The sequence below is a fragment of the Dicentrarchus labrax genome, unplaced genomic scaffold, assembly GCF_905237075.1.
Source record: "Dicentrarchus labrax unplaced genomic scaffold, dlabrax2021, whole genome shotgun sequence".
Taxonomy (NCBI): Eukaryota; Metazoa; Chordata; class Actinopteri; family Moronidae; genus Dicentrarchus; species Dicentrarchus labrax.
The window spans coordinates 20,139,388-20,154,538 of NW_026136707.1; the positions used below are offsets into that span (position 1 = coordinate 20,139,388).

Consider the following 15,151-nt stretch of genomic DNA (forward strand, 5'->3'; position numbering starts at 1 on the left):
GAAAATGAAAGCTGTGACACTGAGGTCCCAACAGATGGCTTCAAGTCAAGGGCACATTCTGAGGTTTCAAATGATGAATACTTTGTTTTTTAGGTTTACCTCTTTTTATTCAACTGAATTATGTTCTTGTTTATTGAGATTACTTCTCCACTTTCATTTATGCTGTTCTTATTTGTGGAAAGCCCCTATTTCTCTTCATTTTGACAACATATGCCAGTTGTTATTATTGCTAAGTTCCCTCATTACAGTGAATTATTCACCTTTTATGTGGTGGTCATTTATTCTGGGAGTTTGTTTGTGGGGCTGTGGAGCTGCACGGTGGGGGTCTGCCAGTTTTCTGGGCTGGGAGCACGTCCAGATCCTTTTAATTAAGACCTAGTTTTTATTCACTTGATTAATCAGTGAAATCAGGAGACGGTAGTGGGAGGCTGCACACAGATTTGTCAATTTGTCCCTTAAAGGAAACACATACACATGCTTGCATTTTGCCAATGAGGGTACAGCTGGAATTTGCATTTTGAGGTAAATTGGTCACTTTTTCACTGGAGTGAGCTGTCTGACCTCAGACTGAGCCTTAAAGTAATGGACACACATGCCATGCGTGCACGTTCGCATGCAGGATGTGATGTGTGTTTGTAGAAATAACATAAAAGTGAAACTGCAAGCACCCCACTGGCCTGCCGGTGTCTGGATTTTTTTAATTTTCAAAATGTAGAATTTGGAAACATAAGGGTTTTAGATAAATACATTTCTAAGATCCTTAAATCCGTAACATTATTTTGTGTTTTCTCCCATGATTTTATGTTTAAAAGCATCATGAAACATTAAATTCTCCACTAAAACTTCAAGCAGTGCCTTGCATCAAATTCAAAGTGGATGGAACTTCCACATAATCCACATATTTAATTTTTTGTTTTCCCATTTGTTGGCGAGTCCAAGTACATTTTGGGGTAGACAAAAATAGTACATACAAAATGTAGATATAATGCCCAAATGTTTTTTTTAAGGATGAAGGATGAGATATTGACTTATACGCATGATTTCTATACTAACCACTGCTCACCATCAAAACTAATCAGTGCATGGAATATTGACGACGAAAAACCTGTCGAAGGACCAAATTTAAAAAAAAGCGTTAAAAGGTGAAAGCTGACTAAAGGTGGAAATAGAAAATAGCCTGGGACAAAACTGAAGTATTTACAGCTCTAGGTTTAATTGCCGTTTTTCCATGCCAGCGCCTCCTGCTGCAGTGCTCACCGTGCAGGAAGTGGAGGGACTGGTGAAACAGTGTGTGCAGAGTGAAGTCTCCAGGCTTCAGAAGTCTTTGGATGAGCTGGCACAGGACCACAAGAAGGCACTGGAGGACAACTCGTCTCTCAGGAGAACTGTCGGGGAGCTGGGGCGGGAGCTTGCCAAACTTCGTGAGGATAACGATTCTTTCCAACAGCCTCTCCAGAGGATGGCAGACAGAGTAAACCCCAGTAGCAACGGTGGAGCCCAGAAATGTGAACAAGGGCAGTTTTCCCCGCTGAGCCTTTTGCCCTCTCCTAGCCCCCCACGGACACTGGCTTGCAGCTCCTCCTCGAGGTGTGTGGAGCCACAAATTTCACCTCACTCTCGCCATCATCGCCAAACAGGACATCACATCATACCTCTATACTGGCGGTACTAACACCATCAGCAACTAAGGTCCTACCGACCATTGTTCTGCAGATCGTGGATCCAGTGGTAGAAGACACAATTTTCAAAATTACGAAACACAGACGTGGCCGCCAGCGCACGGATGATTATGCAGCAAGGATGTTTATGATGATTGTGGCCAGAAGGTGAATTGGACCGGGTTGGATGGCAAACAAGGCCTTCCCAGGAATGTTATTCTTAAGTTGACCTCCTCCAGCACCGTAACAAGGATATTTCAGACCGAGAATGGAAAAACATTAGAAACTGTAAATGAAAGATCCAGGAGCTGGACCCCGGGACTGAAAGGCTTTATCGTTGAAAAACTCTTACTGTACATTTAGCCGGATAACGACAATCATATTGCTGTACAGTAAATCACTTTGTGATGCTTGCCGCTTTTAGATAATGCCCTTTTTAGTAAATTAGTGTAATCTATCATATATACACTATGGGACTTAATGGGTTTAATCCTATTTCCAAATATTTCGTTTTGATTTGTGCTGTTTATGTTGTAAAATGGTAAATCCCAGCACTATTTACTGCTCATATCTAACCTGTCTTCTGTTTTGGAAAGGTTAACAGCTGTTGGGATTCTCTTGTGTACCAGAGGGAAGGGGGCATTGTTTTAGGTTGGTTTTTTTAGCCATTTGAGAGGCTTCGGTTTCACATTAACAGTACTGATCCACATTTAAGCAGAAGTGCCTAAAATTGTCCTGCAGAAAAACAGATCCCAATGTTCTACTAATGGGCCATAAGTGTGACATTCTCACAGGTAGCGAGGACACCCATCTCCCACAAATCATCAATACATGAATTCCCAACTGATAATTTACTAACAGGTGTGTGCCACTATGAATGACAGAATGAGCCTTTCTCTACAATGAAGTTTAGTTTGTTCATCATGAGGAATATCTGTCAGCTTGTGAAAACATCTACAGACTGTAATGTCTTCTGTGGCTCTGGAGAGGAAGTTTGGAAAAAAATAACCCTGTTGATGTTATCAGATTTATCTTGACTTGGAGCTAGAGAATTTTTAATAGAAAGCGAAGTTTGAAAGATGTGAGTCAGGTGGCAGGGGCTCTAATGAATGACACTACCACGTTGCATAATGCCAAATGAAGCTTATTATGAATTATTTTGTTAGGAACTGTAAGTCAAGTAAAGTTCCCCCATTGCGTGTGACTTGTGGCCCTACCTTAACCACATTCTAATCCACTCACTGTAATGTAAAATGGATCTATTGGTAGCATACAATATTTGAAAACAATGTGACCGATGAAAATAAAATTTGACTAATATCTGCAACCCTTGTGTGACAGATTATGGTAACTTATACAGTGCTTGTAGGCCTGCAGCCAACCCGTGGCTGAAAAGTGAGACACTTTCAAGAGCTAACAGTGTATATTAGCTGGTTGTGGAGAGAAACCTAATAATGCAGACATTTATTTACATGAAATTACCATGCATTATTCTCTTCCTCAAACCTTAAGATTAAAGCCAAGGCTATGATAGGAGTGTGTGGCATGTGCAAGGCTTAAGACATCACTCTGTGTGTGTGTGTGTGTGTGTGTGTGTGTGTGTGTGTGTGTGTGTGTGTGTGTGTGTGTGTGTGTGTGTGTGTGTGTGTGTGTGTGTGTGTGTGTGTGTTGTGAAATGTTGCATGAGGTTCTTCTCTCCTCTCAGGAAATGAATTAGTCATTCCCTGTCTCATCTGGGATGTGAGGGAGCCACATCGCCCCTATGTGGATGGCAATATTAATTTAACATGACACTGCATTGATGGTCAATTTCAGTTTCACGGAGGCTGTTTAAGTGGAGTGGTGGAGTATTAATGTGATAAGATGTGAGAACTGAGGGACGTTACATCTCTCTCCTTTCTGCCATGTCTCATACTCAGCCAGCCATCTGGACAAATCAGCTCCCCACACGCCTCTCTCTCACCTCAACTTTAGGTTGTGTGTGTTTGGAGTGTGTGTGAGTTAGGAGGAGAGAGTGATTGTCTCTCCTTCTGTTTGTCCGCGGGTGATCATGTCTTGTGAATTTAATGTTTGTGTGTGCCTGTATGCACATGCATAGGTGTGAGGCGGTGTTCTGATTCTAGGTGTAGGTATGTGTAGGTGTGATGGTGGGTGTGGTGTGAGCACGTCAGTCTTTTTGTTTTTTTACGGGTGTTGATGATTGTGTTGTGTGATTAATTTTTTTTAAGTGTGTGTGTGAAATGTGTCTCCACATTTAGGTGTGAAGTGTGTAGAATTCAATGTGTTTATCTGCCTTTTATTCTTGTGTATGTGCTTTTTTTGTGACTGTGTGTAGTGATTTGTGTGTGTGCGTGTGTAGTATACTGTAGGGACATGTGAAATGAAGAGGCTGGCTTTGCTGTTGCCCATGTGTGGACCCCCACCCGCCTCCTGTGTTTATGGGCCTTGTTAGCACAGGCTTGCCTTTCAATCTTCGTTACCGGCTTAAAATTCGATGTGTCGTACTTCCAGCTCACAGCAAGTGAACCGTGTATGAACGAATTAGTAATCTACACAAAGTGCTTAATCAAATCAGTGGCTGCCCCTGGAATAAATATTGTAGAACGTCTTGGGATATTCACTGCGAGAGGGTGAGGGTTTTCTCAAAGATGCGTGTGTGGATATCATATCATACCAGGCTGCCACTTAGATTGCAGTGTCACACTTTATGCTGGCCTGAATGTGGCTCAACCCGCCAAACAAAATATCCATTTTATTCCACCAAATATATGTTTAAATGTTGTGAACAAGTGTAACAAAATATTTGGTTGAATTTAGAATTTGGTGTAGCACATGAGTTACTGATTTTGTCTAACATAACCAGATTTATAGTCCCAGCTTTAAAGGACCCAGTTCCCTCTTTTAGCTCAAGCCAGTAGATGTTTGTGCGGTGGCATCAGCCCTCGCAGCTCTGCTCTTAAATGACGGATTGCAGGCAGAGGCTCTGCCACTCTTTCAAACGCTACCCCGCCCCCCTGGACTTATTAATGACAATAATTAGGGAGAAACCTCCCTGCGAAGCCCGCCAGAGTGATTAGCGCTTTAATGATGGAATGGGAGGTAGTGAGCGCACACAGAATTGATTTACGTATTCGCCCTGACCTTTGGAATCCAATTTACGCATCCACAGGCAAAGGAAGAGTAGGTAAGAGATGAAGGAGAGTGACAAGGATAGATAGAGAGTGAAAGAAGAGACGCCTGGCACTTGGAGTGTGACTGTAGTTTTTATGGGGATTGTAGTAAAGGCATGTGTTTTTATAATTCTGAAGTCATTTTGTGGTTGTGAAGTAGGTTGAAGTCCTAGCACAGAACTAATAACAGTCGTACATGCCTGGCATTGAAAAATGATCTGTGATGTAAAATCAGATTTCTTCTCAGAGGTTATTCAGTCATGTTTTATTAAACTTGCCACCTCCTTCTTTCTTTCAAACATAATATTATTGTTGGATATGAACTCTCCTATGCTTTGTTTTACAGGATCCAAGCCCTTCACGTGTAAGATCTGCAACTTTGCAACTGCTCAGCTGGGAGACGCCAGGAACCACGTGAAGAGACACCTCGGCATGAGAGAGTACAAATGCGACATTTGTGGGTGAGTTCCATCTTTTTAAAAGGATTGAAAAGCCTTTTATTCAAAGCAAAGATAGGACGTTGGCAAAGAGTGGAACAAAACCCCTGCTTTGTTACAACTTAAGTAAGGTTGGTGACAGAGGGGGGGTCAAATCATTAGAAAACTGAACATTAAAACTGAAAGTCTGGTACTTTTCCATCATTTACTAACTAGTGTACTCCTACTGAAGCATTTAAGTGTGTGTACGGTAGTGTTAAACTGACATTGTAACTAGTAATATGGCTAGAAACAGCCATTTAAAAAATGTGTTCAGCCTGATCAGGTAAGTTTGGGACCAATAAATTAGCATTTGGATAATAACATGACCTGCTGCCTCTATAAGTGTCTCATATTTATGTGGGTACAGGGATATCTTAAGAGGAATTTAGCACAGTTTCTAGAAGAGAGTTGAAATCGAGAAGCAAACCACCAGTGTGAGCCAGCAAATGGTTGTGTGCCTCCCATCAGGTGCAGGAGAGTTTCATGTTGGTGTCTAAGGCGTGAATCTATTGTACGGCCCACTTTAAATTGCATTTGTCTCAAGCTATTTCATAATTTAATCCAATTTAACCCTTTTCAAAAACTGTGAGATTTCAATCTGTAAAAAGAACATTAAAATCATCTTTACGCTGCCTAAATGAGCTGCTAATCCAAAGAAAATCATTTGCAAGGATGTCTGTTTCCTTCGCTGAGTTTAAATTCTACTTCAAAAGGGTGAGCTCACATCGATGTACGTGGTATTTCTTTTCACCACGTACTGTAATGTCAAACTTGAAAGGTTTTGGAACATTGAATATTCCGATTGAAACTCTCAATACATAGGACATTATTTATTTAGGCAAGAAAATTATCAATTTAAAGGCATTTGATATTGACAAAAGCTGGCCGCAGTCCAAAACCTATCCAGAAATTTTAGTCATAGTTTCACCTCGATGTGTAAAAAAGCCTTTAACTGCTCTCAGGCTTTTCTCAAAAAGTCAAATGTATTGCTCGTAGTCAGCTTTCCTCATCAATTAAAGCTTAAAGAAATGTAGTTTATTTTACCTTCTTTTTTGTTTCAGCTGTACAAATAATCCTAATTGGAAGTTTATGTAGGTAACCACAAGCCTATAAATACCCAGTAGTGCAAGAGTACAGTTATTACCCCACTACCTTGTACCCCCTACATGTAGACCATATGTTGTGTTCAGCCCGCTTCATTCCCGTGGTAGACCTCCTCACTGCCTTGCCATGTTCAAATGGACGTGTTAAGCTGTTTAACATGCAGTCGGGGAATAGAGTAAATTGTGGGATTTCCAGCTTTGTGCCATCGAGCTTCTGCGGCTACACACTCGCTAAGATGAAGACATATGTAGAGTTATTAGTTTCTCCCTCTGTGTAATTCTCTGTAAACCGTTCCATTTAGTTCAGTCGCAGGCCGATTTTGTTCTTCTAAAGCCGAGCAGAGCGAATGTGTTTATTTGCTCCCGCTGATGTTCGCAAACATATTACAGCAGGAGCAAACAAGCTTTGGTTTAAACACAGCTTCTCCTTTAATGAGGGGAAAGGCTCATGTTTCACAAGCCCTCCAGCTGAAAACCCTCTTCTCCCAAGTGCTGCGAATGTGTTGGGCTTTGACCAAGCGTCTAGCTTTACATATGCGCTCACACACATACACATGCATACGAACGGTTCTCCAATATGCCTTTTAAATGGGACTACTAAATACAGCCCCTGGTTTCACAAATCATACGGATGGAAGAGCTGTGTGCTGCCAGTGCCAGCCGCTGCTGACAAATCGGCCCTGTGTGTGCTTTCAGTACTGACTGATCACCGGGCCATCCCTCCTCTTGACTAAAGAGCAGCAAACACAAAGAAACCCCCAGAAACACCCTCATTAAGACCAGAGCCATACATACACATAGCCTGCTCCCCTTCCCAAACTTTTCACGTCTGATGATATGTCCTTAACCCGAATCTAAAGCACATTACTAATGGATGGCCATGTTTCAGGTATAATGTGTAAAGTGAGATTATAGTGCGATTAGGTTCTGCATTGTCCTGCGGATACTAATGATGGGCCAACATTTTTGCCTAACCAAAAAAAGTTTTGCCGGATATTTGTTTATAATCACCATTAATCATTCCAGTTAACGCAGGACTACGTTTGTGCTGCTTTTTTACAATATAAAATTTGGGTTTCATTAATTCATTTCATGCTTACAGACTCGTGGGCCTCCATGGGGCATGGATTGTTGGTTTGGCTCACTGCGGTTTTGTCTGGAGCCTCATCGCATTGTTTGTGTGTTTTTTCTTTTTCTTTTCCTTCCCTTAAAAAAAACCCCAAATCTTCCCCCCGCCGCCATCGATTGCCGTGTTTCCCTTGTTAAACTTTCAGACTTAGAAGATTACCTCGGCTCTGACACTGTGAGCGAATGGATGTGCTGCACCTCGGCTGTCCACCTCACTTTGGCTTCAGCTCACTGCCGCTGGTCTCTTCTCAGGAGCGGGGGAACTTGTTGATAGTTAAGATCATATTGTTGTGGCATTTAATTAACAAATGCAAATGCAAGGCCAGGACAGATTGGAACCCTTGACCATGCTGCCAGTCAGACCTGAGTGGGCTGGTCAGCGGCTCGCTCATCATTGCAAGCACCTTATAGGCTTTCTGTCTCTGCCTCGCTGTTTCTCCTACTTCCTGCAAGACGTCTGTTTGTCCATGCTTCTACCAATCTATTTGCCTCTGTGTCTTTATTTCAAAACAGACTGATCTGTCTTAATTTTCCTATAAAGAACTCTTAACGTGCAAAAGCAGCAGAAAAACACAAATTGGCTGTTAGCGTGCAAGATAAGATTTCTCATATTTAATTGGTTAAAATAAAAATCCTCCAGTGTGTGAGACGGCAGATTCTTGCGTTTCCTCCCGGCGTGTTTTGTCCACAGTGGGGCTCGGCCACTTAATGAGCCTCCTCCTCCTCTCCTCCATCATCTCACAGAAAGGCCCTGGATTCAGCATTTCCACCCTCCTGCTCTCTCGTCCTCCCCAAAGATGCAATGGACATCCAGTGCTGTTGTAGGTGTTAAATTATGCATAAACAGTGTAAATGCTTTGAGGCATTGGTTTAATATCTCAGCCCGGGCCTTAGAAGTATTAACACTATCATGGACATGGATTGTCCTCTTGTGGACGGCCGTTTTATGATTATGGGTCATAAGCTGCCCATTTCGTTGTGTCACTTCAGGAATTTGAACTTAAAAACCATTGCTTTCTCACAACACAAAAAGTTTGTGTCGTGCTAAAGTTTGTCTTCTCTGTGGAGGAGGCTGCATTGTGTTTTTCCCTCCCTCCCTTCCTTGTCTCAGTTTTCTTGACTTAGTGTTGGAGAGAGTATATATAGTCATGATTTCATGTTGGGTGTTGCGTGTGTGATTTGACTGTTAACAGGATGGGGCTGGCTCATGTCAGGGTTTTTATGTCCCCCCTGTCTTGTGAGATTGTCTGGTCTGTTCCCAGAATAGCCCATCAGTTCCGCCCTGCGTGGCTCATCCGCTGTAATGTGCCTTAATGCCCGGGCCTGTATGAGTAGTGTGAGGCCTGGCAGTGACAGTGGAGGAGCATCTTAGCTTGCTGCTTATCCAGAGAAAGCCGTCACTTAACTCAGCCCCTCTATTGTCTATCCACACCCCTCTCCTTCTCCCCTGACGTGATTCTCTATAATCCTCAAACAGATTCTGGTTAGAACTCTCTGAGAACTATTTTTATGTTTTTTTTCCTCCCATTTAAACATTAATGGTTGTTGCAGATGAAGAGAGGGATCCCTATGAGGATGATTATAATGTCACTCCACTGATCTCCCGCCGCCCCGAAATAATTGTACATCATCGCTTCATAACGTGTCAGAGGGACACGTTGGTGGCGTGCAATTAAAACCGCAGAATATAATACACCAAATTACTGCCTGTCAGGCCTACGAACAACACACTCGGTATTTGAGTTACACTTAATCATCACGTACATTAGCGATTTTGCTAAGATCCCTCCACCCCACCCCCTCCGCTCATAGAGCAAGGGCGTGAAACACACTGCTCCTTACAGGCGGAGGGATTGTGTCTGTGATACAACAGCTTTAGGGTATCTACGTATTTATGTTAGAGTTAGACCTTTTGAAAGCTCATAATGTCCTAAATGATTAAGCCTGGTGTGACCAAGAGCATGCACCATGTGTTGGCAGGAACTGGAAGCAGGAATTCTGAATTCATTAACACACAACAGATGTAAACACTGAATATTTTCTTCTGACGATCCAGATTCAATAAGCCTTTTGTGTTTGCATATTTCATTAGTACTTTTATTAACCTTCAGATGCCTGTAAATATGCCGTTGCAGACTTCTAAAATGACAAAATATAGAAATTAAGTGTGAACCTGTCATGGCCTAAAAATTGCCGAACTAATTGTGACCCAGGGGTTGTACCCTGGGTCACGATTAGTGCATCCCTGAACTTCTGTATAGATGAAATGGGAACCATATATTTATATTGGTAGTGTATGTACTCCTTACCTATACAGATATGGTCTTTTTTTAACTTGTTTTGATCCATTTAATTTATTCGTGCTCATCAGACACGGGGCCCTGTATTTACCCCAATCTGGAAGATGTATTAATGTTTACTGCCTCGGACACTTAAGAGTTTGTGTCTGGGAACATGGTCCTTGTCAGTCAGTGTAGTCCCCTTCACCAAAATAAACACATTCTGCTCTGATACATTTAACTAAATTTAGTGTGCCATTATCGGAAATGAAATAAGTAACGCTAAAGGTCATTTGGAAAATAATGCAGAAAGGCTGGTCTGGAAAGGTTAAGTATGTGACGGAGCTGTTCTGATGATAACGAGGGCTGCGTATGGCTTGGAGAGCTCGGCATCCTGGTTTGACTCGGCACTCTGCGATCGCTCTTTATGACCGAGACAGCTTTACAGCCCGTTACCCCCCATAACACGATAAAGCGCAGCATAATGGATTGGATGTGTTTAGTAGCCTTGGGCTGATGTTTGTAAAATTAATGTTTTTTGCAATAGAAACACACTCATGCACAGGCTCACATGCACACACAGAAAGAGGCAAGAGAGGAAAAAGAGAGGAGAGATAGAAATCAATTCTAGACAGCCTCGATGTATCAATATAAATCCACCAGTGTACAGTTTTACACTTTTTATACTTGTTTTGGTGCTGGATTGTCAAACTTTATTTCCTCACAAGTGACGCGTCCTTGCAGATATCTCTCAGCCGAAGAGATGACAACAAACATATGGCTTCATTAGTCGAATTTGGATTACAGGCCCAATACTCAGCAGAAAGGAGATGAATGCCATTAAATTTGTGTTTCAAATTACACAGCACAATTACTTGAGGGAGATGAAGTCTGTTTGCTCAGTCGGTCTCATGCTGGTGAAAGGATACTTTTGAAGAGTTTGAATGGGACCCCACTCAGCATCTCTGAGCACGAGAGACAAAGAGAGAAATCTCTGTCAGCAGATCAGTCCTATTAGGTTTTAATAACAATCTCATATTCTTTAGTGGGCCCAGAACAGGGGCCTGGGGGCTTCATAATCAGAGCATTTCACTTTAATCAAAGACAAAACAAAAACAAACCCTGGTTCCAGACACTAAATGGCAAGATCAGTAGTTAAGCTAGGGAGCCAACACAGCACATAGGCTTATGATAGTAAGTTATACTACTCTTGAGGACTGTCCAAGTTAAGTGGCTATTGTCTGCACTATGTATGATCTTAGTGGCTTCTTTTCTAAAACATTAAAACTTCTTGTGGTCTCAGCCTTTCTCGGCGCGTTATCACTTTTTGTTAAATCTCAACTTGCAGGAGAAAAATAAAGTAGTAGTAATTAGAATAGAGTGTAATTTTTGCCTTCCAAGGCTAGCATTTAGATCTTGGTAGCATTTTACACACTTTGAATTTACCCTTTAAAAGATTAACATCAGCTAACAAAGGCGAATTAGCTCCATTTGTTAGAGAAACATGAGTAAAGTTTCCACCCCAAAACCAGGTCCCCACAAAAGAACTACAAACTTTACCCTTATCCTTATTTAAAAAAATGTTGCTGAGCAATCCATTCTATAGAGCTAATCATGTCATAGGTATATTGTAGGAGAAAAAAATAATAAAGAGGGGAAAGTTAATGAGTGATTAACAACAGCAATTAAAAGATGAAGAGGAAGGCAGATGAAAAAAGGGGTGTAATTAAAATATCAGTCCTCTCATTGTCAGAAGTGCGAGTGTCATCCATTGTGCACTTATTAAAAAGCTGGGTGGAGGGGAAGGAGCAAACGGCGCTTAATTCCAGCAGCCCAAAGTGTCTGGTAATCTGCCCATGGATGGAGCTGGAGAAGGCTGTAACTCATGTTTAAGTGTTGGGGCCGTGTCATTGCAGGTTCACAGTCATGCATTTCTGTGTTGACACCCATCGGGGCAGGGGATATTTGGCAGTCAGGAGTAATTTAACTTAATTAATGGGATGCATATTTGATGGAGGAATAAAATATCCCGGCTCAGCAAAGTGGAAAAGGGGAAAGATTTAGTGGGAGTTAAAGGTGGAGGGGAGAGTAATTTGTGCATTCAGTTACCGGCTGCTTGAGAGACAGAGAGGGAGAGAGAGAGGGAGAGAGAGAGAGGGAGAGAGAGAGAGAGAGAGAGAGAGAGAGAGAGATGATAAAGATGGCAACCGGGAGAGAGGAGAAAGGGAAGGGGAGGATGAGAGATGGATGGTTGACACAAAGCTGAGCTGATGTGTAGAGGGGAATGGGTTGTCCCTCCATTGAGAGGGCCATCAGACTGACAACGCTTGATTTAATTGATATCCGACTGAGCCCTTTCCCAGCGCAAACAGACACATTACGCTGGTTTGCAAACTTGTAGCAGAGCTGCTGCCTGCCAAGGGCCTTTTTAATATTCATGAGGGGGCTTTTAAGGGTGTTCGGCAGCGGCCTCCTCCCTCCACCGCCACCGCAACCCGCTTTCCGACATGTCTTTACTACCAACACACACGCTTTACCTTCCGCATACTCACAGCAGACGCGCAACACGCTGGTTCTCCCAGACGAACCCGTGGCCTGACGAAAAGCTGTCACGCTACTCTTAATCTCCCCTGGCACTTTTTAATTGACTTCCTGTAGGTATAGATTATTTTCATGGTGAGTCTGCCACGGAGATGTTTGATACCGTCCCGGAGACTGGCATCTGGGATGCTTGTAGCTCACCGGAGATGACGCTGTTATCTTGGTCTCCGTCTCTGTCTCTTTCTCCCTCTCCCTCTCTCTCTGTGTGATGGCCAGACTTATTGGGGGAACAGGGGAGAGGTAAAATGCAATCAGTCATTGCCATCATCATAATTGAGCTGATGTACCTGCTGGGAGTGCTAGGGAAATGTTGGCTTGGGTGGAAGGGAGGCTCTTTGTGTCTGACTGAAGCTGTTAGTGGCATTAGACCGATATACAGGCCAGGTATTGGCCTCCTGTTAAAAATTGGATGTCAGCCAGTCTGTGCTGTCCAATTGATATGATGGATATGATGTAGTTTGTTTGATTACATGCTGTATTTATTGTTGAATTAATCAACACAATGCTGCTTGTCAAAGGGTAAGCTCTCAAATCTAATGAAACAATTTGATCAGATTCCAAATAATTATGTGTGGATTATGGTTATGATTAGTATTTAGGTCAAGTCAAGTTTATTTGTATAGCCCAGTATTACTTATGGTGTCTGGATGAGCTTCACAAGCCCACAGAATCAGCAGTTCCTAACTCAGCGAGACCTAGAAAAAGGGCTGGGTTTGGAACAGGAGCCGTAGGTGGGTAAAAGGACAATTACAAAAGTTGTTTGCATGCAAAAAATAAACACACAGCTAGAAATTCAAACAGGACTGTAAACCAAACGTAATGCTATAATGTGCTCCATATGAGTGTCCATTGTTCCTGTGTTGTGTCTCCGTAACTGTCCCAAAAATATCAGAGAAACACTGAGTCTTTGTAAGTTTGCGGGATATTTTGGCCTTGAAAATGGTGACATTTCAAGTTATGAAATACTGGCACAAACTGTCTGCTGTCAGTGGCTTGAGTCCAAAAAACATTGTTAGTGATACAAGCCTTCATATCTATTGGTACGCCAAATACAGCTCTCACTTTGTGTATCACATGTGGTCTGGCCCACACATGCTCATACCAGGCACACAAGCGGACAGGGCCTCCTCCTACACACTACCGTCTATCTACACACGCACACACAGACCTTCCTTTTCGATTGTGATAAAAGACTACACTATGATTTAAACAGGCTTGATATCTCTAATGTAACGTTTGTGGGGTCTTGGGGCGAGGAGCCATAGCGGGGGTTAATTTTATTGTTTTTGTCAACCCATGAAGATTAATCAGAGACAGAATGTACAAGTTTCCTCGGCTCCACTCATAGCAGTCTTGCAGTATAAGGACAGTTATGAACTGAAACTGTTCACAGATGGTGTTTGTTGGCTGTAAACTTTATGAATAGGTTCCATTTTGTATTACGGATGTATGGAAGTCTTACATAACATGTCTGTACTCTGTACTGTTTTATAATATGCCACATTATGTTTGGCACTTGATCCAGTAGGCTTGTTAAATTCGGCGCTCATTCTCTCTAGTCCATCATTTTGTGGCATCCTTCAGGCTTAATATCACAAGATCCAGATGATTCTCAGATTTATGAAGTGATATTGACCATTGTCTATGCGAAACAGATAATAAGCCGTGATGAATGGGTGACATTAGTGATGAAATTACATCAACCTTAACAGGCTATTGTATTAACACACCTAGCCGATCCCACTCCTCCCCACTGCCCGTTTAATTGATTAATTGCTGACATGGATGGATGAGGGGTTGTGGGTCCTGAATCGGTGGCTGATTGCTAGTCAACCATAAACAGGAGCAGCCACAGTGGGCCCTCAAGGGCAATATTCATGCTCCCCAACCTTATGGTGATTCCTTATCCAGCTCTGACAAGAGGAAAAATATTCAGCCATAAAAACGTTGGTATCACCGGGCTGACATATAAAGCCCTCCGTCACTCCCTCTCTCTCTCTCTCTCCTCTTGCCTGTGATGCGTCTCCTTTAGCTCTCAGTCGCTCAGCACACCCGTCGGACTCTGAAATCACCCATCCTCCTCTGCATGTGTTGCTACAGTCCCTCAGGTAGCCCCAGCTTTAAATATGAGCGAATAATGGCGGAGTGAGTGATGCTGCCTGTGTCCTTGACTGGGATCCTCTGTGTGCTATATCCACATCTCACTGTCTCCGAGCCCCATGGGACGCATAAAACACCCCCGTAGAAAAACTCCCAAGGCTTGTTGGTGGCATCCGTTGGATGGATGCAGGGATGCAGAGAGGCAATGTGGTCTTTGTGTATGTTTATGCAAGTGTGGAAGGGGGGGTAGATAATGTTTACACTGCTGTGTGTTTAATGAGAGGGGCACTGTGTCCACTTTAATGTGTTTGCATTTCAGATGTGGTGCGACAAAGTTATTAAAACGTTATACGGCATATCACATCTCTTTTATGTCTTACTGTTTGTTTGCCTGCATCTTCATGGCCCTGGTAGCTGATGTTGGGTTCAGTGGTGGAAGAGGTTAGCATCATGCTTTGTGGCTGCCACTATAATCTCATCATCATCACAGTTGCCACCCAATTGTGCTGAAGCTCTCGACAGGGGCATATGGGGGTAATTTTTTTGAGGAGGATAAAGTGTAAGGAGGAGGGTGGGGGTGGGTAGGGGCAGCTGCGCGCCTTCCTGTTCGCCGTCCACAAGTGTCAGGCCTGC

At 42.8% G+C, this 15,151-nt stretch overlaps 1 protein-coding gene across 2 annotated transcripts in view; it reads left to right on the top strand.

Moving 5' to 3' along the window:
* The window catches only part of znf407 (zinc finger protein 407), a 142,661-nt gene that overhangs the window by 7,037 nt on the left and 120,473 nt on the right, over nucleotides 1–15,151 (top strand). For both annotated transcript variants that reach the window (XM_051406730.1, XM_051406731.1), the window contains one exon: nucleotides 5,175–5,289. In XM_051406730.1, the coding sequence (XP_051262690.1) occupies nucleotides 5,175–5,289 (115 nt within the window). The remainder of the gene's footprint in view (nucleotides 1–5,174; nucleotides 5,290–15,151) is intronic.